Source organism: Balaenoptera borealis (assembly GCF_965194805.1).
Source record: "Balaenoptera borealis genome assembly, chromosome: 16".
Classification (NCBI taxonomy): domain Eukaryota; kingdom Metazoa; phylum Chordata; class Mammalia; order Artiodactyla; family Balaenopteridae; genus Balaenoptera; species Balaenoptera borealis.
Genome location: NC_138872.1, coordinates 26,868,168 through 26,893,053, shown reverse-complemented (window position 1 = coordinate 26,893,053; position 24,886 = coordinate 26,868,168). Strand labels below are relative to the sequence as shown.

General features: G+C 44.9%; 2 protein-coding genes and 1 long non-coding RNA gene across 7 annotated transcripts in view; 2 read left to right on the top strand and 1 right to left on the bottom strand.

The window, feature by feature from the left end:
• The window catches only part of POFUT1 (protein O-fucosyltransferase 1), a 32,575-nt gene extending 28,616 nt beyond the window's left edge, over positions 1-3,959 (top strand). Inside the window, exon 8 of the mRNA XM_082358906.1 lies at positions 39-3,959. Coding sequence (XP_082215032.1) covers positions 39-77 — 39 coding nt within the window. The 3' untranslated portion in view covers positions 78-3,959. The remainder of the gene's footprint in view (positions 1-38) is intronic.
• LOC309612795 lies at positions 1,432-19,244 on the bottom strand. Its single transcript, XR_014235367.1, has 2 exons — positions 19,181-19,244; positions 1,432-18,172 (listed from the first exon to the last, which is right to left on the bottom strand). It is a non-coding gene; the product is annotated as an uncharacterized lncRNA (long non-coding RNA).
• Positions 19,245-19,299: 55 nt separating this feature from the next.
• KIF3B (kinesin family member 3B) overlaps positions 19,300-24,886 on the top strand; it is a 37,528-nt gene continuing 31,941 nt past the window's right edge. For 4 of the 5 annotated variants that reach the window (XM_082358827.1, XM_082358825.1, XM_082358823.1 and 1 more), the window contains exon 1: positions 19,300-19,431. The gene's annotated coding sequence lies outside the window, so the exon portion shown is untranslated. Of the gene's footprint in view, positions 19,432-20,645; positions 20,760-24,886 lie in introns of those variants that run through there. The other variant, XM_082358824.1, reaches the window with a different exon arrangement.

Sequence of the window (24,886 nt, the reverse complement as noted above, 5' to 3'; positions counted from 1 at the left end):
CTCTTAAAGCAACAATAATCATATATTCTCTCTCACAGCTTCTGTGTGGGTCAGCAATTTGGGAGCAACTTGGCTGAGCCGTTCTGGTCTCTCATGAGGTTGCAGTGAGATATCGGCCAGGGCTGCACTCATCTGAAGGCTTGACTGTGGCTGGAGGCTCCATCTCCAAGGTGGCCCACTTGTGTGGCTGGCGAGTTGGGGTTGGCTGTTGGTGGGAGGCCTCAGCTCCTCTCCACAGGCTTGTTTGGGTGTCCTCAGAGCATTGTTGCCGGCTTCCCTCAGAGTGAGTGACTCAAGAGACCAAGACAGAAGCTGCAGTGTCTTTTATGACCCAGCTTCAGAAGTCATACACTGTCGCTTCTGCCATTTTTATTTGTCCCACCGGCCAGCCCTATTCAATGTGAGAGGGGGCTACACAAGGGCATAAATACAAGGCAGTGAGGATCTCTGTGAGCCAGCTTGAGACTGACTACCACAAGTTTTATTTTGTTTTATTTTAATTAACATACAGTAAAATGTACTTCTTTTTGGTGTATAGTTCTACGAATTTTAACACGTGTAGATTTGCGTAACCACCACCACAAACAGGATGCAGAACAGTTCCATCACCTTTCAAAAAACCCTCCTGTTTCCCTTTGTAGTGACACGCTCTTCCCACCCTTAACCTGTGGTAACCGCTGATCTATCACTATAGTTTTGTCTTTGAGAATGTCATAAAAGGAACTGTACAGTAGTACATCAACCTCTGAAACTGGCTTCTTTCACTCAGAATAATGCCACTGAGACTCATCTAGGTTGCTGCAAGTATTAATAGCTCATCTCTTTGTATTGCTGAGCTGCATTGCTTTGTATGGATATACCACAGTTTGTTTATTGATTTATCCATTAAAGGGGTTATTTCCAATTGGGAAGTGTGGATTATGAATAGAGCTGCTATAAACATTCATGCACTGTACTCTTTCTCCCATCCTTCTGCTTCTCTGATGACCTTTTGATATTGTACCACAGGTCTCATGGACCCTGTTTATTTTTTTTCTGTTGTTCAGATTGGGTAATTTCAACTGCTGTGCTTTCAAGTCCACAGATATTTTTTTTTCCTGTGACATCTCCATTCTGCTGTTTAGCCCATCCATTGAGTTTTTAATTTCAGTTGTTGTACGTTTCAGTTCTAAAATTTCCATTTGAGATAGTCTATTATGAAAAAGCTCGAGAAAGCCCAGAATCTTCATCCTTACTACATGGAGTATTTTTTTTTAATTATGGTAAAGCATACATAAGATTTACCACTTTAACCACGTTTAAGTATAGTTCAGGGACGTTAAGTATACTCACATTGTTGTGCAACCATCACCACTTACCCATCTCCAGAACTTTTTCTTCTTTCCAAACTAAAACCATACCCATTAAATACTCCCCATTCTCTCCTTGGAGTTTTTCTTTTTTTTCCCCTTGGAGTATTTTTGTAACAGCTGCTTTAAGGTCTTTTTCAGATCATTCCAATATCTTGGTGTTGGCATCTTTTCATTGACTTTTCCCATGTGAGTTGAGACTTTCCTGCTTCTTTGTATTGCAGGTAAATTGTCCTGGACATTTTGAATATTATGTTATGAGCAATGGGTCTCACTTAAATCTCATGGAGATATTGATATTTTTGTCTTAGCAGGCAGTTGGCAAAGTGGGTTCAGCTCCACCTGCCTTCTGTGGGTTTGGCTCCAGTGCCAATCCTGTTTTCAAACCCTCAGCAGTGCCATGTGCATCTGCTCTGTTTGCGTGCCACTCATGGGCCAGTCTGGAGCTCAGGCCTCTCATGATTCAATTCTCAAAGTCTGTGGTAAGCTGTTTAGGTGAGATCCACTGATATGCCGCTAGCAGGTGAGCCCAGAAGCCCATAGATAACTTTACAGGGCCACTTTCCCAAACTCCTCCCTCAGTGCTGTCTCCCTGGGACTTTATTTACCTGACCCTGATGTGCATTTCCCACAACTGAAAGTCAGTAGGGGTTCATCCCAACATCTCAGGACCACAGCTCCTCCAGTTAGAGAGGAAGTTTCCCTTTCCTCATAGTTTCAGGCTCCTGGAGGCACCTGCCACCATCTCCGCCCCCATGGATGGCCTGGGGACTAGGACACAAGAAAACGGAGAAAAGAAAGGAAATAGGAATCCCCCCCCCGCCCCCCGCCCAGTCTTTCTGAGTGTTAGGAGACCTCTTTCCTGTTTCTGGAGCTAGAACTAGAGGGTTTCTCCTGACACTCTCTCTGTCATGCTGATGTCCACTTCTAGGTTTGGAACTGCATTGAGAGAGCCCAAGGAATACAGAGGGGGGAAAAAAGTGTAAACTCACTGCCAGTTTGGTGGTACTTTGATTGCTGGTCTTCCCCAATCTGCCTGCTACTGCTGACTTTTCTGAGCCCTCAAGAGCTGCTCAATGCCTTCTGTCCAGGGTTTGGAGCTGCATTCAGCAGCAGAGGCAGGGTGGAGACGGTTTCTCCAGCTCACTGGAAGTAAGCAGTACCTCAGGTTTTGCGCCCATCCTCCTGGCTGTCGAGTGGACCGTGGACTGACGGGGGGGCCGGGTTGGAAGCAAGGAGGCGTGTGAGGATGTTTGGGGAAGCTTCACAGAGATGGCCCCTGGGTTGAGTCTCAAAGATACGTGGCTGTTTTCAGAAGGGTGGGTTGGGGGCGGAGCATTCAGGGCAGAGGGATCAGCCTGAGCGATATCTTGGGAGCAGACTGGGCAGTCCAGGGTGAGGATGCCAGGCTGGGGCAAGATGAAGGGTGGGCACCCTCAGCAAGAAGCCCAGGGACTAGGCTGAGACTACATGTTGGGAGGTGAGTGGTTGATTTCTGATTTCTATGGGTTGAAGAAAAAGGCCAGGTAATGTTTTCCACTGGTGTGCAAGGAGGGGAATCCCCCACCCCCAGACCTGAGATAGGATGTGGGGACGCTCGTGGGAGACTGAGGGCTTGGCAGGGAAAGGTGGCATCAAGGCTGAAGAGGCCCAGTTCCTGTGGAGAAAGAAGGGCATGATTTTACAGCTGCTGAAAGGGAATGCCATATTGCTGCAGCCTTTCTTGGGTCAGATGATCTGTAAGAGGAGCCAAGAAGAGATCTGCTTCTGTATCCCAGATAATAAATCTAATGCTTCCCAAGGGCTTTCTATAAGTTAGCTGGGGGAGATGGGAGAGGATGGGGGACCAGGTGTTTAGAGGTAGGAGTGACAAAGAGCTTTTGCTATATTCTTTTTCTTATTTTTAAAAATTTCAAACCTCTTGTACTAGTTATCTGTTGGTGTGAAAAAATGACCCTAAAACTCAGCAGCTGAAAACAACAAACATTTATTACCTCACCCAGTTTCTGAGCGTAAGGAATCTGCAATCAGCTTAGCTGAGTGGTTCTGCCTCAGGGTCTCTCATGAAGTTATAGTCAAGATGTCAGCCTGGGCTGTAATCAGCTGAAGTCTTGACTAGGGCTGAAGGGTCTCCTTCCAAGATGGTGCACTCACATGGCTATTGGCAGGAGGCCTCAGTTCCTCACTGACTATTGGCAGGAAGCCTCAATTATTCCCCACGTAGGCATTTCCATAGGGCTGCTCTTGATGTGGCAGCTGTTTTCCCCAGATCCAAGAGATCAAGATGGAAGCTTCAGTGCCTTTTAAAAACTAACCTCAGGGCTTCCCTGGTGGTGCAGTGGTTGAGAATCTGCCTGCTAATGCAGGGGACACGGGTTCGAGCCCTGGTCTGGGAAGATCCCACATGCCGCGGAGGAACTGGGCCCGTGAGCCACAGCTACTGAGCCTGCGCGTCTGGAGCCTGTGCTCCGCAACAAGAGAGGCCGCGATAGTGAAAGGCCTGCGCACCGCGATGAAGAGTAGCCCCCGCTTGCCGCAACTAGAGAAAGCCCTCGCACAGAAACGAAGACCCAACACAGCCAAAAATAAATAATAAATAAATAAATTTATAAAAAACTAACCTCAGAAGTGACACACCAACATTTCTGCCATATCCTATTCTAACCCTATTCTAACCATACAAGCCATTGTCGGTTCAGGGCGGGAAGGGACTATACAAGGATTTGAATACAGTGGGTGTCACTGAGAGCCATCTTACACGCTGCCTACCGCAGTATGTGAATAGATCACCAATTCAAATTCTTTTGTATATTTAAAGAGATCACTGAGATATATTATTAATAGAAAAAAAGCAAGTTGCCTTTTCATATAATTGCACTTAATAAAGAAACACAAAATGTACATATTCCTATTATATATATATGTAAATGTATAGAAAAAGGTCTGGAAGGATACATTTGACACTGTTAACAGTGTTATGGAAGGGAGACGGAATGAAATGTTGTGAAAGGGAACTTACCATTTTTACACTATATTTTTCTTTATAGTTTGAATCATTTGTTGGGTTTGCCGTTCAAATTTTCTGTTGCTGTGTAGCAAAGCACCCCAAATTTAGTGGTGTAAAATAATAATCCTTTTATTCTGCTCACAGATCCTATGGGTTGGGAATGTGGACAGGGCATAGCAGAATTGGTTTGTCTCTGCTCCAAGGAGTCTAAGGGCCTAAGTTGGGGGACGAAAACAGCTGGGAGTGACTACATTTGTGGTGCCTGGGCTTGGATGGCTGGGATGTTGGCTTCAGGTAGGACCACTGACTGGAACACCTACAAATGGGCCCTCGCGGTGGCTTGGTCTTTCTCATAGCATGGAAGCTGTGTCCCAGGAGGAATATCTCTTGGAGAGAAGATATTCCAAGAGAACCAGGCAAAGCTGCATGTCTTTTTATGACCCAGTCTCAGAAGTCACAAAGCGTCACTTTGCCACACTCTATTGGTTAAATCATCCACAAGCCTACTCAGATTCAAGGAAAGAGGACATAGATTCTCCCTCTCGACGGGAGAAATGTTAAGGAAACTGAAGCAATTTTTTTAAACTGCCACAATTAGTTATATGATTTTAAAATCTATTTTAGAGCTTCCCTGGTGGTGCAGTGGTTAAGAATCTGCCTGCCAGTGCAGGGGACACAGGTTCGAGCCCTGGTCCAGGAAGATCCCACATGCTGTGGAGCAACTAAGCCCGTGTGCCACAACTACTGAGCCTGCGCTCTAGAGCTCACGAGCCACAACTACTGAGCCCAAGTGCCACAGCTACTGAAGCCTGCATGTCTAGAGCCCGTGCTTCGCAACAAGAGAAGCCACCGCAATGAGAAGCCCGGGCGCCGCAACGAAGAGTAGCCCCTGCTCGCCGCAACTAGAGAAAGCTCACACACAGCAACGAAGACCCAACGCAGCCAAAAATAAAATAAATTAAAAAAAATTTTTTTTAATCTATTTTAAATAGAGAATGGAAAATAAAACATTGAGAATGCCTTTCCTGAGATAGTGGGTTGGGACCACCTAGGCACATGCTCACAGCTGCTGCATCCCAGAGTCCTAGGTCCTTATCTCCTTGAGCCCAAACATCTCAGTGAAACTGAGATAACTTGCTGTTACAATTTTTAATTCTTTCTTTTTTCTTTTTTTTTCTTTTCAGTATCTGGAACCAAGCCCTTTATGTAAATATTTATGTCTGGATTTGTTTGTTCCCCATGCCTTGTTCCAAAAAGGATTTGAGGAAGCTTACTAGAATTGATATAGCATAATCATATGATTAAAATATATAAATAGATCAAGAAACCAAGGTGAAGGGAAGGAAAGTTTGAAACAGTAAATTGAGACCAAGGGGGAAGTTAGTTCTTAACAATATATGCTGCAAAGTCTTAAGTAAATATTTGGCATTGCAGGGCTGGAGGGGATTTTATACATTATCTGATCTAGTTCCCCAACTACCTCTTGAAATCCCTTTCCAACACCCATACCAAACAGCCAGCTAGCCTCAGTTTGCACATCTCCAGTGATGGGAAGCTCATTACACTGCAAGGAAATTACAGCTATCAGAGAGTGTGGACCCAGGAGTACAAACTCACATGCTTCCAAGGGCCAGGCAGGCAATAAAAATAAATGAGGTAGGTCTGCAGGTGACTGGGAAGTATATGGCAAAGTGGAATGCACACATCCTGTTTAAGGGGGACAGTTGCTACTCCTCCCAGCCAATTATTGCCATGTGGGAACCCAGGCCAAGTGTGGCCAAGTCTTTGTATATTTCTTTCTTTTTTTTTTTTTTTGGCCGCCCTGCATGTCTTGTGGGATCTTAGTTCCCCGATCAGGGATTGAACCTGAGCCACGGCAGTGAGAGCGCGGAGTCCTAACCACTGGACCGCCAGGGAATTCCCTGGATATTTCAAGAGAAGCTGAAAATCCCAACTGATATGAGAAATCTCCTAGTCTTTAAATGTCGGCAGTTAATTCTCTATTTTTTAAAACATGGAGCAGGCCAGATAAAACACAACTGCAGGCAGATGCTCCCACAGTTCACCAGTTTGTGGGCCCAGAGACACCAAAGTCATGGGCTTTGAAACTGGATTACAACAGACTGATTCTGGCTCTGCCACTTACTGGGTAATGGTTTGAAGCCTCAGTTCTCATCTGTAAAATGGAGATAATAATAGTTCCCACCTCTTAAAGCCATAGATATGTGAAGAGAAAGATAGACTGTAAAGTATTTACCACAGTGCCTGGCATAAGAAAACACCCAATAAATGCAGAGCTATAAATAAATAAAGAATTTATAAATAATAAATAATAAACAAATATTTCTAAATGAATATGCAGTGCTAAATAAATGCAATAAATAACTAAACTATTACGAGGGCCTCTCTCAGGCTTCCATGCGCTGTTCCCAGCTGTGCCTATGAAGGTAATTTTTTGTTTGTTTGTTTTATAAATTTATTTATTTATTTTATTTATTTGACTGCGTTGGGTCTTCGTTGCTGCGCGCAGGCTTTCTCTGGTTGCGGCGAGCAGGGGCTACTCTTCGTTGCAGTGCACAGGCTTCTCACTGCAGTGGCTTCTCTTGTTGCAGAGCACAGGCTGTAGGCTCACAGGCTTCAGCAGTTATAGCACGCGGGCTCAGTAGTTGTGGCTCACAGGCTCTAGAGCGCAAGCTCAGTAGCTGTGGCGCACGGGCTTAGTTGCTCCGTGGCATGTGGGATCTTCCCGGACCAAGGTTCGAACCCGTGTCCTCTGCATTGGCAGGCGGATTCTTAGCCACTGCGCCACCAGGGAAGTCCCTATGAAGGTAATTTTTGATAAGGGTGGTTGAGGTAACTTCCAAGGTTTTCAAGGGGGACTTTGGTTTTAATTGTTAGATGCGCAGTTCACAGTTTCCTCTTAGGTGCCAGCACAAACAGCATTTTCCTTCGTGCAAGGTTGAGACAAAACCCAGCTGAAAGAGGAAGTTTGCAGGATCCTATTTTGGGGCGGGGTCGAGGGTGATGAACAGATATGAAGAGAGATCTGTCATATGTGCATGGGAAGAGGGGTCCGGGGGAGAGGGCATTCCAGGGGGGAAGGACCTCTGGAAGAAAGGCACAGAGAGGCCGGTGGGTTTATGGAACCTAGCCAGAGAAACATGGGAAATACGGCCAATAATGAGGTTGTCAGGGTTGGTGGGAGGAGCCTCGGAGCTATGTGCCTGGGGGAAGGGGAGCCACTGGAGAGTTACGGGCAGGGCAGATCTGCAGATGTAGGGACAGGGATAACCGAAAATCATCACTGTTTGCTAGTCAGTGATGTGCTGAATGTGCTTTCCCAGGCCTCATCTCAAATCAGTATGAGTTTGTGTCTCCTCTCCACAAATCTGGGAGTTGCCGGGGAGGAGGAAAATAGGCTATTTTTTAGTCTTGCTGCCATAGAGACATCCCCAATATTTGCAGAGAACTTGAGAGAAGTGCAGGGATGAGCTGGGGCCACCTGGCTATAGGCAGAGGATAGAGTGTGGGCTCTGCGTTCATGTGACAAAAATGTAACCTTGGCAAGTTTTCCTACCTGTAAGGTGGGGACGATAATAGTACCTTCATAATAGGGGACTGTAAGGATTGATGTACTTGACTCATTGTAAATGCTCCATAAATGTCCTTTCAGCTCTCCCGTGGCCTTCCCCATGGTCTCCTTACCTTAGGCCACCACTTTGTACCTGTGGATTATCTGTCTCCCTCCTTAACCTATGTGCTCCCTCTCTTTTCATCCCCTGATCCCACTTTCCTTACTGGTCAAGAATGTGCCTTTGAATTTCTTTACTTCTGATTCTCCTCAGGAAAAGCCAGAAGATCACATGTAGCTGATAAATGGCAGAGTTGAGTCTTGCATTCAGGTCTGACTGACTCTCAGGTTCCTGAACTTTGATATCACACCATGCTCCTTGGGCTCGATACTCATCACTGGCTGTGAGCAATCAAGTGTCTTGTTCAAGGCCTCATGACCGTCAGTGGCAGAGCTGAGATCCAAACCAAGATCTGCCTGGCTCCAAACCTGGTGATTCTCCCTTACCCCCACTCCCCAATCCTCATATGGAGTCTTCAGTTGCCCTTTAGAATAATCACCCTGCTTCTCCCATAGGGCCATTAAGTAATGAAGCATTTCACTATAGCACTTCATTATCAACTCTCCCACAGGAATTCTATAAGGTCATACAGCAGGAGTCACGCCCAATTTGTAGATGAAGAAACTGGGGCTCAGAGAGGGAAAGCAAGTTATCCAAGGTCACACAGAATTGGTATAGCCAAGATTCCCCCTGCTTCCAGAATCCTAGCTCAGTGCAAATGCTACATCTTAGCCATCCTCAGGTGTCTTGTTGCTCCTAAAGAGATGCCCTGCCCACAATCTTTCACTAAATGATTTTCTAATGGGTTGGCCACCCCTGTGTCGGATGCCATCTTTGTGCAGAGCCTGAATCTGGTTGTTCCCAGGGCACCAGAGATAGCCTTGCTGCTCATGGGAGGGAAAGGGAAGCGATAGACCTTCATGACCATACAAGTGGTGGCCACCCCAGGAGCTGTAATCACCAGGACCAGGATGGTGGGTTGCCAATGATATCCTTTAAGACCGCAACAGCTACTTAGTTTGTTTATTTTTTAAGACTTTTTTTTTTTAGAGCAGGCTTTTAGGTTCACAGCAAAGTTGTCTCCTGTCCCCATCAACATCCCTCACCAGAGTGGTACATCTGTTACAACTGATGAACTACATGGACACATCATTATTGCCCAAAGCCCATAGTTTACAGTAGGGTTCTCTCTTGTTGTACATTCTATGGTTTTGGACAATGTATAATGACATATATCTGCCATTATAGTGTCATAATAGAGTATGTTCACTTCTTTAAAAATACTCTGTGCTCTACATATTCATCCCTCCCCACTAACCTCTGGCAGCCACTGATATTTTTACTGTCTCCATACTTTTGCCTTTTCCAGAATGTCACATAGTTAGAATCATACATTATGTAGCCTTTTCAGATTGGCTTCTTTCACCTAGTAATACACATTTAAGTTTCCTCCATGTCTTTTCATGGCTTGATAGCGCACTTCTTTTTCTTTTTTAAAAAAATATTTATTTAGGGACTTGCCTGGTGGCGCAGTCGTTAAGAATCTTCCTGCCAATGCAGGGGACATGAGTTTGAGCCCTGGTCCGGGAAGATCCCACATGCCACGGAGCAACTAAGCCCGTGCACCACAACTACTGAGCCTGCTCTCTAGAGCCCATGAGCCACAACTACTGAGCCAGTGCAACACAACTACTGAAACCCACGCACCTAGAGCCCATGCTCCGCAACAAGAGAAGCCACCGCAATGAGAAGCCCGTGCATCGCAACAAAGAGTAGCCCCTGCTCGCCGCAACTAGAGAAAGCCCGCGCACAGCAACAAAGACCCAATGCAGCCAAAAATAAATAAATAAATGAATTTATTTTTAAAAATATATATTTATTTATTTGGCTGCATGGGGTCTTAGTTGAAGCAGGCAGGATCGTTTGTTGCGGTGCACAGGCTCAGTAGCTGCAGCGTGCAGGCTCTTTAGTTGTGGCATGCAGGCTCCAGAGTGCACGGGCTTAGTTGCTCCATGACATGTGGGATCTTAGTTCTCTGAGCAGGGATCGAACTCGCATCCCCTGTATTGGTAGGCGGATTCTTAACCATTGGACCACCAGGGAAGTCCCGAGCATTTCTTTTCAGTGCTGAATAATATTCCATTGTCTGGATATTCCACAGTTTATTTATTCATTCACCTACTGAAGGACATTTTGGTGGCTTCCAAGTTTGGGCAGTTATTAATAAAGCTGCTTTAAACATCCGTGTGCAGGTTTTTGTGTGGACATAATTTTTCGGTTCCTTTGGATAAATACCAAGGAGCATGATTGCTGGATCGTATGGTAAGAGTATGTTTAGTTTTGTAAAAAACTGCCAAACTGTCTTCCTAAGTGGCTGTACCATTCATTTTGCATTCCCACCAGCAATGAATGAGAGCTCCCACTGATTCCTGTCTTCACCAGCATTTGGTGTTGTCAGTGTTCTGGATTTTGGCCATTCTAATAAGTGTGTAATGGCAGCTACTTAGTTTTCACAATAAATATAATTCCTGCTTACTACATAAAATTTAGAAAATATGAAAAGGTGTTAAGAAGAAAATAAGAATCAACTATAATGCCAATACCCAAAGGTAATGACCATTGTAAATATTTGATGGGTATCCCTCCAGCTTTTTCTATGCCTACACACACACACACACACACGTATTTCTAAACCAAATGTGTGATCAGATAGAGTAGCATACCTGTAGCAGATACTATTGGTCTTCTACTCAATACACACACCCTTCTCCCTTGTTCACAGAACTTCAGTTTTGTTTTGTTTTGTTTTTAAAGGCTCTGGGTGTTTTTTTTTTTTTAATTTATTTATTTATTTTATTTTTGGCTGCACTGGGTCTCCGCTGCTGCACCCGGGCTTTCTCTAGTTGAGGCGAGCAGGGGCCACTCCCTGCTGTGGTGCATGGGCCTCTCATTGCGGTGGCCTCGCCTGTTGCGGAGCTCCGGCTCCAGAGCGCAGGCTCCAGAGCACAGGCTCAGCAGCTGTGGTGCAGCGACTCAGCTGTTCCGCGGCATGTGGGGTCTTCCCGGACCAGGACTCGAACCCACGTCCCCTGCATTGGCAGGCGAACTCCCAACCACTGCGCCACCAGGGAAGCCCCAGTTTTGTTTGTAGGTAGTGATGGAGTTGCCTTAATCTCAGAGAAGGTTCAGCCTGTCCAGGGAGAGGAATCATGACTGATCTGGGCCACTCATGCTCATCTTATCCCCCTTCTAGCTTATATTGCTGCACTGTCTAATTTGGTTACAATTGCCCGCATGTGGCTTTTAAAATTCAAATTAATTTATTAATTTATTAAATTTTTAAAATAAAATCTAGCACGTAGTTCCTCAGCTGCACTAGCCACGTTTCAAGTCCTCAAAAGCCACACGTGACTGTGGCTACAGTATTGGACAGCACAGACATAGAACATTTCCATCACTGCAGAAGGTTTTATTGGACACAGCTGGAAGTGTGCGCGTGGCCCACTTCTGGCCAGGAAACATGGGTGGTGAGTTTGCTGCCTCACCCCGCCTGGATGGAAAGACAGAGCCTCATTGGGATGAAGCCTCTGCCCCTGCTTCTTCTCACGCAAGATGCTGGCGTAAGCGTGTGATGCCTGGAGCAGCCATCTTGCCACAAGGTGACAAGTGCAAGGACAAGAAAACAACTTGCGTGGGACGGTGGAGAAGGATGAAAAGAGCCAAAGGCCACTTTGTTTTTTCTTTTTTTAAAAAACTGTGGTTAAAATATACATAACATAAAATTTACCATCTTAACCCTTTTAAATATACAGTTCAGTAGTGTTAAGTACATTCATGTTATTGTGCAGCCAGTCTACAGAACTCTTCATCTTGCGAAACTGAAACTCTGTGCCCATCAAACAACTCCCCATTCTCCCCTCTCACCAGCCCCTGACAACCACCATTCTATGATTTTTGACTACTTTATGTAAGTGGAATCATACAGTACTTACCTTTTTGCACTGGCTTACTTCACTTAGCATAATGTTCTCAAGGTTCATCCGTGTTGTAGCATGTATCAGAATTTCCTTCCTTTTTAAGGCTAAATAATATTATTATATTATATTATATGTTATTTATTTATTTATTTACGTATTTACTATTTTTGGCTGCGTTGGGTCTTTGTTGCCGCGCGTGGGCTTTCTCTAGTTGTGGTGAGTGGGGGCTACTCTTCCTTGCATTACGTGGACTTCTCATTGTGGTGGCTTCTCTTGTTGCAGAGCACGGGCTCTAGGCATGGGCATCAGTGGTTGTGGCACGTGGGCTCAGTAGTTGTGGCGGACGGGCTTAGTTGCTCCGTGGCATGTGGGATCTTCCTGGACCAGGACTCACACCTGTGTCCCCTGCATTGGCAGGCGGACTCCCAACCACTGCGCCACCAGGGAAGCCCCTCTATTGTATGTTTATACTGTATTTTGTTTATCCATTCATCCATCCATGGACACCTGGGGTGCTTCCACCTTTTGGCTATCGTGAATAATGCTGCTATGTACGTGGGTGTACAAATACCTCTTTGTGACCCTGCTTTCAGTTCTTTTGGGTAAGTATCCAAAAGTGAAATTGCTGGATCATATGTTAATTCTATTTTTAATTTTTTGAGGAACCCAATACTGTTTTCCAGAAAGGCTGCACAATTTTACATTTCCACCAACAATGCATAACGATTCTAATTTCTCCACATCTTGACCAACACTTGTTATATTCTTTAATTTGTGGTCTTGATTTGCATTTCACTAATGATTAGTGGCATTGAGCATCTTTTCACGTGTCTGTTGGTCATTCGTATACCTTCTTTGAGGAAATGTCTATTCAAGTCCTTTGCCTGATTTTTTTTTTTAATATTTTTATTTTTTTATTATTATTTATTTTTTACTATGTTGGGTCTTCATTGCTGCGTGCAGGCTTTCTCTAGGTGTGGTGAGCAGGGGCTACTCTTCGTTTTGGTGTGCGGGCTTCTCATTGCAGTGGCTTCTCTTGTTGCAGAGCACAGGCTCTAGGCACACGGACTTCAGTAGTTGCAGCACGTGGGCTCAGTAGTTGCGGCACACGGGCTCCAGAGTGAAGGCTCAGTAGTAGAGCGCATGGGCTTAGTTGCTCCGTGGCAGTGGGATCTTCCCAGACCAGGGATTGAACCTGTGTCCCCTGCATTGGCAGGCGGATTCTTAACCACTGTGCCACCAGGGAAGTCCCTGCTCAATTTTTAATTGGGTTATTTGTCTTTTATTGTTGAGTTGTAGGAGTTCTTTATATGTTCTGGACATTAACCCCTTATCAGATATATGACTTGCAAATATTTTCTGTAAGTTTTCTTTTTCGTTCTGTTGATTGCCTAAGAGACTGTTTCTTGATGACCACCATGGAGCATTAAAAGTTTTCCTAATGTATATAGATATTCTACTTTTCCCCTCATTATATTTTCTGGAGCATTCCCACATATCATTCGATGCTCTTCAAAAAACATTTTCAATGGCAACATAATATTCCCTCTTTTTGACATATCTTAGTTTATCTATCCATTCCCCTAATGTTGGATATAATAGTCCCCTGTTGTAAGTGAAGCTGGGATGAACATCTTTAGGAGCATCTCTCATTATTTTCTTGGAACTGATTCCTAGAAGTGGTATGGGCTGACTCACATGGCTCTTAGTCATCATGTTAATTTTCCTTACAATTTGTGCCAATTTCATCCCATCAGCAGTGGGATGAAAGTGCTCTTCTCTCCTTTCTTGCCAACACTGAGTATTATGCTTTAAAAATCTGCCAATTTGAAAGGTGAATGGTGATAATATATGTTTTTAAATACATGTGTTGTGTGCTGCCATGTGCCAGCCACTGTGCTAAACACAGAGGACAGATACAAGACAAAACCCCATCCTGGGACGTCGATTCTAGTACTGGTTCTGTCATCAGGCTTCTACGACCTCCTTCTGGCTCTGAGATTTTAATCATCATTGTTGTTTCTTCATCCCCCACCATTTACGGTGCTTTACAGTTGGGAAAGCAGTTTCCCACCCATTCTCTGGGGGAATTCTCACAGCAACCCTGCAGGAGGCAAGTAGGGAAATGAGATCCAGAAAACTGAACTAGGTTCACTGAGGTTGTCCAGCCAGTTAAGTGCCTGAGGAGGAAGCAATTAGCAGCCAACGTCTGTCTGGCTTTCTTCAGAAAACATCAAGATGTGAATTTAGAAGGCACTAGCTTGGTTCTTGGCCCTTAGAGCCTCTCTCAGATCCCAGCATCTCATCCATACTGAACCTGGGCACTCAGCCAAGCGAGGACCATCAAGTGTGTCTCAGGTGCTTGGCCTCAGTCCAAACCCAGCATCTCATTTCTTCCTGAAACGGGCTCTGGGATGCCACCTCCTTGCATTGTAATAAATCATTCACTTTGCAGTCTCTCTTTTTTTTTTTCCACTGAGATATACTTAACATAACATTATATGAATTTCAGATGTGCAATGTAATGATTCTATATTTATATATATTACAAAATGATCACCACAATAAGTCCAGTTAACATCTGTCACCATGTATAGTTACAAAATTTTTTATCTTGTCATGAGTACTTTCAAGATCCACTCTCCTAGCCACTTTCCAATATGCAACACAGAATTAGTAACTATAGTCGCCATGCTCTACATTACATCACCATGACTTATTCATTTTATAATTCGAAATTTGTACCATTTAACTCCCTTCACCCATTTCATCCACCTCCCCACCCCCTGCCTCAGGCAGCCACCAATCCTTTCTCTATATCCAGAGCTTGGTTCTTGTTTTGTTTTGCTGTTTGTTTGTTTGTTTTAGAATCCACATATAAGTGAGGTTATATGGTATTTGTCTTTTTCTGTCTGACTCATTTCACTTACCTTTGCTGTCTTTTTACACGACCCCTTTCCAAGCCTCTTCCCCAATAGGTATTAAATTTCCAAGCCCAAACTCTCCTAAACAGTAGGACTCTTTACACTGCAACTATTGTTTTCCTGGAGGACACCATGGTCCTCACCCAATAAAAGAGGGAAAGAGATTCACCATTTTTGGAGCACCTACTAAGTGCCAAGCACTGTCCCACTCTATATCTCCATTAATCCTCACAATAAACCTGAGCAGTAGCATTAATAGCCCCATTTCGCAGATGAGGAAACTGAGTCCCAGAGAGATAATGTGACTTGCACTGGGTCACTCAGCTATCTGGTGAGGGGCGGAGCTGGGATGCAAACCCAAAATCATCTGGACCCCACAGTCATGCTTGTCATTTTTCATATCCCAGAGCTGTGCTGTCCAATACGGTAGCCACTAGCCACTCGTGGCCATGTAAACTTAAATGAATTCAAATTGAATAAACAAAATTCAATTCCTTGGTAGTACCAGCCACATCTCAAGTGCTCAATAGCCCTACATGGCTGATGGCTACTGTATTGGACACCATCAAATATAGAATATTTCCATCACTGTGGAAAGATCTGTTGGATAGCGCTGCTCTAGAATGTCAGAGAAGAAAGGAAATTTGGTGATTTTACTCTTGCATGGGGAGCCAGCCATCTGCCGTTTGTCAAACCTGTAGGGAGTCCATCGGAAGTTATCTTCCCTGGGTGAGATCAAAATAAAATTATCCATGGGTTTCTGGGCTGCGTTTTGTCTTTCTCCTGGTTTGGGAGGAGACTGCAAGCTGGCTCCACTCTGTCCCACCCATGATAGGTGCCAGCAGATTCCTTTCCTCACTCCCCTTCTGCCCCAAACCCCCAGGTATCCAGTGCTCTCCTCTGTCACGGGGTATTCACGATGCTTCTGGCCATTAAAATGGATGCCCTCACAGGATAAGTCAGATGGGGACTGAGCAAAATTTCATGACACAGTGGGCTTCATTCCAGCTGGGTGGCCACTGGGTGACATGGTTGCTGCTGAGGAGAGGTGTCCTCACTGAGTGACAATGAGGAGGAGGAGGATGGATGGAGCTCCTTGGCAAAGGGATGTCTGGTTATAATGGGATTTTTTTTCTTGCCTAACAACAGAACCCCTTTTTCTTACGTTCAAGGAATTCTCACTTTGTAAATGAAGGCAGGGTCTTCTCCCACCATAGAGGCCAAAAAGCCAGGTGTTTGCCTTTATAGCTTCCACTGCAGGTATGAGATGGACATGTGAGTCAGACTCGACCAATCAGAGCTTGGGTTACAAAGAAGCTGGGACTGCAGGGAATCCTCATGGGGAGGGTGGGTGAGAATGATGCTGAGACAGTGCTCATGGCCAGATGTCTGTGGTGAAAACTGGGCATCCGATGTCCTCACCAGACTAGCTCAGTAGTACGTGGTCTCACGTGACCTGGTCTTGTCATTCCTGGTCACTTCTAGAAATTTCCTGATGATTTTTGAACTTCTCATTTAGTAAATTGTTTCTGCTATCATCAGCCAGAGTTGGTTACTGTTGCTTATAACGAACCGACACAATGGCGCTCACTGGAATTAGATCAGATCGTTTCTAGGCTGGAGTTTGCTCTGGGGGAAGGGGTCTCTGCTGTGGTTCACATGATCTCTCCATATCAGGACCCCTTGTCCCAGCCCCACTGGCCTCTTTCCCCGCTGTTGCATTCTCACTATATCTCTTCTCACTCAAATTAGCAAATCTCCAGAATTGGAGGTTGGAAGCCCTGCTCTGACTTGTCGAGACTTCCTCCATGTCCTGAGTCCCCTCTCCAGGATTTTGGAACTCAGAAAGTCCTTTCCCTATCTTTCTCCTGAAACAACTCTTCCTTGAGAAATAAATGTTTCAATGTCTAAGTTGGGTGGAAAATGGAAACATACTGGTAATATATCAAAGTGTTACCCTCCCATACTAGGGTGACCAACCATCCTGGTTTGCCCAGCTAAGGTTTTCTTGGGAGATGGGACTTCTGACTGATTCGAAAACAGGGAAAGTTCTGTGCAAACAAGGATGAATTGATCGCCCTACACTTCTACTAAAACTACACTACTACTACTAATCTACACAGTTTTATACAGCTTACTAAGGACAGAATCAAGACCAGACTCTCATCAACAGTGCCTTATAAAAGTTTTTTTCTTCCTGATAAGTGAAAAAAATTTCAACGTTATTTCAATTTTCGTTTCCTTTAATATGAGTGAGTAGAGCATCTTTTCATATGTTTAAGAGCCATGTTTTCTATACCCTTTATCTGAACTAGCTGTTTATACCCCTTTATGTACCTGTTTTTTAAAATTTAAAGTAATAAAGACATCTAGTTAAACATGGTGTATTGATTGGCCTGGAATACATGACATGTATTTATTTTTTTCTCCTTGAATCCTGCTTATATGACAGTAAGAAATAAAAAAATGTATCAGCCCATAATTGGATAGAACAGGAGGGAGACATTAGCAGTGCAGAGATTTCAGCAAACTTTTGGCAGACAGAGACAGATGGGTAAGTAGTAACTGACTTAACAGGAGGAGGAAGTTTTGACCAATGTCTGCAGAGAGGAATACTGATGACTGAAAGGTGAGCCCAGAATCCTTCCATAGAAGAAATGGATGCTAAGGTTGAGGAAATCTCCCAGAGAGTAGAACAAAAAAGCCGAAAAGAGGGAAAATAAGAGAAAAACAATGAGAAAATTAGAAGCTCAGTCCATTAAATACAACTTCTAAGAGAAGCTCAAGACAGAAGGATTTGTTGATCATTTAGAAAAAAAATAAGAATAGCTACAAAGAAAACTAAGGAAAATGGGAAAAAAATCGAGGTAATTACCAATCTCAAAACATACCAAAAGGTGTGGAAGAAATAAAACATAAACACACATTATTTGGTTCAGTAGAAACAGAATTTGTAGTTATTATAGGGTAAACATGATTCATTGACTTAACTATATTGAATAATGCTGAGTAGGAAAGTAGGGTGGGTTAACAGGTGAAGGGAAGTAAATGAGGACCCAAGGGATGATTCAAAGTCAGGTATCTTAGTTGGGGCCAGCTAACTGCTGTAACAAAAAGCCTCCTCGTCTCAATAGCAAAGTCCAATAAAAGTTTATTTTCTTGTCCAGTTTGGACAGCTGTCCTCTAAGGGGTGTCTCATTGATCCAGATTCCTTCCATCTTGCAACTCAGCCATCTCCTAGGGTCTTGGAGTCCTTCACTTCAAGGCAAAGTCCTTTAAAGTCCTTCACATTAAAGCAGAGACAGTACGAACAATTATATGAGAAGTTTTTATGGGCTAGGCCTGAGAATGGCACATATTCAGAACTTGGTCTGAACCACAGGTTAAGGCTGGGAAAGGTAGTCTAGTTGTGTGTTCAGGAGCCAGAAAAAAAAATGTGGGGTAGTAAGTAGCAATATCTACCACACTAGGCAAAAGTAGGGGCTGGGGGGTGGGGAAGAGCATCCCAGGTATTCATTCATTCATTCAACACATATTTATTGAGCACCTACTATGGACCAAGAGTGGCAGATGTAACCATGAATAAAGGGATCCTGCTCTCAGGAGCTTCTGCATAGTGGGTAACTGCAGGTCAAGTTCTTGTGGGGAGCGGGTATGGAACCTGGCCTTCCAGGCTAATGGGGGTGGAACAGAGTTTTATTGATTTTGTAGAAAGTAGTAAGGGCTTTGGGTTTGACTTTAAAAGCAGTGGGAGTCCATTAAATGGTGTTAAGCAGAATGTGACACGATCTGTTTTATGTTTTAAAATGATCATTTTGGCCACCTTGTGGAAAATAGATTGACAGGTCAGGGCTGGACAAAAGAGTAGAAGCAGAGCCCAGAGATGGCAGGCAGGCTAGAGATGAGGGGGACTCCGCCTGGCCTGATGTGGTGGCCCTGGAGATGAAGAAAGGTGGACAGGAGAAATATTTGAGGAGTACTCTAAGGGACATGGTGACTGATTGGATGTGGGGGCCGGGGGCGGGGAGTGAAAGAGAGGGAAGGGGCAGGAATGATTCCTAAATTTTTGGTTGAGTGACCGAGTGGGCCCTAAATGGGAGCTATCTCAATAGCAATTTGAGATGTGAAAGCGCTTTAGGAAAGGTCAAATAGCGCAAGTAAGCCAGTGCGTTCCATTTTACAGATGGGGAAACTGAGGGACGAGATACTAGCAGGTGGTTGTCAGGCCATGTCGCGCTCGTCTCATAACCCCTTAGATGGGTGAAAGAACAGAAGGCTGTTGGATACCTACTAAGCGCCAATACCTGGCCCGGCCCCTCCCCGCCTGGCTCTGCCGGCTCTCCATGTCCGCCGCTCGTGTCTCAATAAAGTTATTGAAATTGACACTGGTTGCTAAGGAAGTAGGTCGCCGAGCCGGGTTGCTAAGGAAGTGAGCGGCCTCGGTCTCTCCCCATCCGGGGCAGCGGGGAATGGCTGAGCCCACGGTTCGCAGCCGCCCCCGCCGCCGCTGCCGCCGCTGCCAGCTTTCGGCTCGGGCTGCAGGTGAGTCGGCGACGATGCGAACGACCGCCGGGCAGGGCAGATCCTTCCGCCGCCTGGGATCTTCCCGAAGGCCCGGGGCAGCACCACCGACTGGCTTTGCTGCTCCGGGAGCGGGAGCATCTTCTGCCCTGCCTCCTGGGCATCTTCAGGCAGTCCGGGCGACCTCGCCCCTCCTCCCCCGGGCGGGGGTGCGGCCCGACCCCCAGACCCGGCCGCGAGGGCTCAGAGTCTGGGACCCAGCTCAGGAGGGAGGCGGGGAAGCGAAAGCTTGGGGTCCAAACCTCGGCGCTGCCCCTGGCTCGCTGTGTGACCTTGGACAAGTCCCTTCCCCTCTTGGCTTCAGTTGACCTGTTTGCCGAATGGGGTCCTAACACTTGCTGCCCAGAGTGGTTAAGATTATGAGGCGTGTATGTTGAAAGTGCCCTAAATGGGGAGGAGAAGGACCGAGAGTCCAACTTTAAGTCCGAGTGTCTGAATTTGAGACTGTGCATCTCCACTTAGTAACTGTGTGGCCTTGGGCAAGTTAATCTCCTTGAGCCTTCTTTTCTTTATCTGTGAAATGCGTTAATGAACCACTGTGGGAATCCAGTAAGATGGGTATGTCAAGTAGTTTGGCACATAGTAAGTGCTCAACAAGCTATTATGAGGCATGAGGGGTGGTTTGGATAAGGCTTCCTGGAGGGGTTGACTTTGAGACAGGTAGGATTTAGGTGTGTAGTTCACCAGCTCATATGGATATTCCTCCCCCTGTTGACATCCCCCCCACCCTCAGTTTTACTTCTCCATTCTGCTCAGAGAAAGAGAGGTGGTGTGGACTTCTGCAAAGTAGTCCTGGTGGGGGAAACCCTGGGGTCAAGTCCTCGTAGTTGTTTGAGGTTATGGTTTTATTTTCTACTTAGGCCTTGTTGACCCTTCCAGAAGACAAAGATGTCTTCATATCTTTATGTCTTTTGAGAAGTGCTTGAAACAGTAATAGCTATTTACAAGTCTGGTTGGCCCTTGAACAACACAGGTTTGAACTGTGTGGATGTGGATTTTTTTTCAATGAAGGTATGTACTTCACCTTTATATATAAGGGACTTGAGCATCCGTGGATTTTGGTATCCAAAGGGACTCCTGGAATCCCCTACAAATACTGAGGGTCAACTGTATATGATTAAGAAGCACTTTTCAGGTATATTATCTCATTTAATCTTCACATAGACTTTGCCAGGTAGGTGGTGATGTCATCCCCATTTCGAAGATGAGGAAACTGAGGCTAAGAAAAAGTGAATGACTTGCCTAAGAATTTTATACCTATTAAGTGATGGAGCTGGACACATTGCCAGGTAAATCCTGTATTTTCTTCCCTATACCCTGATATCTCTGATTTCTCAGCAGTAGCTGTTACAAAGCCACAAGGGTCTTCTTTTGTTCCTTCTGACTGCTTTGGCTAGAGGCTTTTCTTCCACTGGCAAGGAAACAAGATCTTACATAAAGCTCCATTTAAATAGATACCATCCAAAGTGTGGACCTCAAAACAAAGTTGGAATGTTTAAGAGGGGCTTTTCTGTCCCCATGCCCCCTCCTCTTTAAAGTGAGAGGAGTAAGCTGGTAGGCCCTTTCGGTGCTATTGTACAATTCTGATTGCATGCTAGTGGTTTAAAAGCATGGAATCAGGCTGCCTGGGTTCAAATCTTGACTGCCACTTCCAAGCTGCATGCCACTGAGCAATTTACTTTACCTCTTTGTGCTATAGTTTCATCATTTGTAAAAGGGAGCTAATAATAGTTTCCACTATATATGGCTGTTATGAGGATTTATTTGCACCTAATACATGTAAAGTGCCTGGCATGTTTGGTAAACATTAACTATTGTTATTTGGGCTTAACATAGCACCTGTATTATACTTTATATTCTATTTATGGTTGGTGAATGAATAAATTAAAGCATGTGCTGACGATACCAGGTCCGTCAACCTCACACGGTCATTGCATGCATAAAACAGTAGCTGTCATAGTATTATATAAATGTCAGTATTACAGGGTTGCCCCAGGAACCTGTAATCCCATGCCAGAATGGGTTGCAAAGAAAAATGAAAACTGATGATAGGATGCCAGGTTTGGTAGTCTGACCCCCAGTTCAGTAAATGTTTACTAAATCCCTTTATGCCAAGCACAGTGGAGCATGTGGAGATCAGCCCCAACTCCACATTCTTCAAGGACCTCAGAGCTTAATTTGCATATTACTAACATTTGAAATGAATTTGATGTCTTTAAATGAATCCATATCTTGTGTTTGCCCCTCCTCAGAGTAAAGCTTCGGATTCACATCTCTTGTGTCCTTACGCTTCTGTTGGGTGCCTGGGCTAGAAGCCTTGGCTTGCTCTCTAAGCCCTTTTATCCACTGATTTATGGATCCCTGAGAAAGAGCCTTCTTTTGTGCTGGCTAATAATACAGTGCTCTCTTTATGGTGCCTAATGATTTACAAAAATGCTTAAACGTGTCTTCACTCCGTCTATCGGTAACCCTGCAAGGAAGGGAAGGTGCAGATTGAGATTCCCATTTTACAGTCAAGGGACCTGAGGTAAGAGAAGCCAGGCTGCTAGTAGGTGGCCCATTTCACACTGGCCTCCAGGCGTTCTGACTCCAAGTTCAGTGCTCTTACCTCTATTGCCTCAGTTTCATTCATTCAGCATTTGCTGAACACCTGGTGTGTGTCAGGCCCAGTTCTAGCCTGGGGATGTGATGGTAGAGAGGTAGGTGAGGTCCTTGCTCTCGTGCAGCTTCCATTCTAGTGGCAGCAGCAGAAAAATAGACCAATAAATGAACAAGGTCACTTGGATGGAAATAAGTACTGTGCAAACAATAAAACAGTGATGTCATGGAGAGTGACTTCTCCATGGGGATGCTGCCAATTGATTGGGTGGTCTGAGAAGGCCACTCTGAGGGGGTGACATTTTTGCTGAGACTTGCTGCCAGAAAGGGGCCAAACATTTGAGAATATGGCAGAAGGAACAGCAAAGGTAAAGGCTGTGAGGTGGGAATAAGCTTGGTAAGTTCTGGGAACTGAAAGAAGGCTCAGAGCAGCTGGAGCAGGTGGGCTGGGGTGGGGGGAGGGGAGAATGGTGAGATGGCCAAGGTGGGGCTGGGCTGGGAGTGAGGCCTCAGGTCATCTAGGGCCTGTGGGCTAGAGCGAGGAGGTGGGACTTTATTCCAAAAGCAATGGGAAGGCACTGAAGGCTTTAAGAAGGGGAGTGATGTGATCTGTTTTTTGTTTTTTAAAAAAATCACTTTGGCCCCTGTGGCCAGTGAATTTTAAGGGTGTAAGAATGGCAGCCAGGAGAGTAGTTAGGAGGCCGGGTGAGGGGTGATGGTGGCTTTCTAGGGTGGTGACAGTGGAGATGGTACAAGAGGATGGATTGGGGATGTGTCATGGAGGTGAAACCAGCAGGATGGTGGTTGAGGGGAAGAGCTAGAGGAATCAGAGATGACTCTTGGGTTTTTGGCCTGAGCAATTAGGTAGGTGTTGGTGGTGCCATCTGCCTCTAAAATAATGAGAGAACTTTTTGGTAAGGTGCCCTGTGTGGAAGAATTAGCTCTGGTTCCCTGTGAACCCTTGGAGGAGAGGCACAAGGTGTAAACATCATACTTATAGCCTCTGGGGAGGAGATCCCTGCTTATACTGCAGGAAGATAGCCAGGTACATCTTTTTGAAGCCTCCACCTTGGACATCCGGAAGCCCTGCTTTTCTCGAAGTCTGGCTCTTTGCTAGCTTGTGGAGTGGCAGGTGTGGGCTTTGCCAGGGCAGTGCCCATCTGTCTCATGCTGTTGGCATTGCTGTCCTGACTTGAGATCTTGGCTGATGAAGGCTGGGAGGAGGCTGGCCATCTCTGTGAGAGAGAATGGAATCACTCTTGAAGCTTAGTGCCTCAAATGGCCACACTCTCCCTGCCAAAGTGGTTCTTTCTTGGCCATCAAATGACATTTCTAAAGTTTCAGAGCTTTTGATTTGGGAATCCCTGGAGAAGCTGTTGTGTTCTTGCTAGAATTCTAGCAAGGGAATTCGAGCCTTCTTTTAACGTATGCTAATAATTGCCCCTGTAAATTTAGGTTTCACAATGTTGTAAATTCAACATCGCGAATAGTAAGACTGATAGTCCTACCACCTCTGCTTGTGTAGCTTTCTTTGCAGTTTAGAATGCTCTTTCCTGTGCATTCTCGTGTACTAATGTTCAGTCAGTTGAGATCACATGGCATATGTATTATCCCCAGTTTACAGATGAAGCATTTAGCTACTGAGGGGTCATTCATTTAGGTCAGTAATATGAAGCACCCGATAGGTGCTGGGTTCGGTAGATCCTTGCCACTCAAAGTGTGTTCTGCATGACTGAGGCACCCATGTGCCCTGAGAGCTTGTTAGAAATGCAGAGTCTAAGTCTAGATATAATAAGCCAGTCTGCATTTTACCAAGACCCCCAGGTGTTTCCTGAGTACATTAAAGCTTGAGATGTACTCCTTTGGTAATAAGTAGCAAAACTAGGACTTGCCAAAGATAATGATAATAAAAGTACAGGCTTACCTTTTTTTTCACTGTGCTTCACAAGTACTGCATTTTGTTTACAATTTGAAGGTTTATGGCAACCCTGTGTTGTCAGATGATGCATTTTTTAGCAATAAAGTATTTTTTAATTAGTGTACATTAATTAATGTACATTGTTTCTTTAGACATAATACTCTTGCACACTCAGTAGACTACAGTATAGTGTAAACATTACTTATATATGCGCTGGGAAACCAAAAAATTTGTGTGACCTGCTTTATTGCAAGATTTGCTTTATTATGGTGGTCTGGAACCAAACCTGCAGTATCTCCGAGGTCTACCTGTAATAGGAATAGCTAACATTTATTGAACCAAGTGCTGTTTTCAGCACTTTGCACATGTTGTCTCATTTAGTCCTCACAGCAACCCTGTAACATGAGGACTGTTATGAATCCCATTTTCTAGAAGAGGAAAGTAGAGGCACAGAAAAGTCAAATAACTTACCCAGGTCTGCTGATTCCAAGTCCATTGCTCTTCCTACCACTCACTTGTTCATCTGTTTTTCAGGTGGGCAGTACATCCCTGACGTCTTGTCAAAAGCCTTTCTTTCTCTTCTGTATCTGGGTAACTAACTTTAAAGGCCGATGAAAGAAACTGACTTCATAGAATGTTTGAAGAAATCAGGGGAAAAACCCTTGAGGTATTTTAACATAACTATGGGTGTCAATTACTTCACTGATAGGCAACAAACAGATAATCATCCTTCTTAGCTCTAACTCAGGGCTGAAACATGAAGCAGGTAGGAACTGAGAGCTTGTGTTCTGAGTCATTCGGCCCTGAACTGTTTCTTGATTCTGGTGATTAACATCTGCACCGGTGAGGAGAGGGTGGCTAAAGCCGTATGCCACCTGCTGACTAATTGCAAAAGATTCA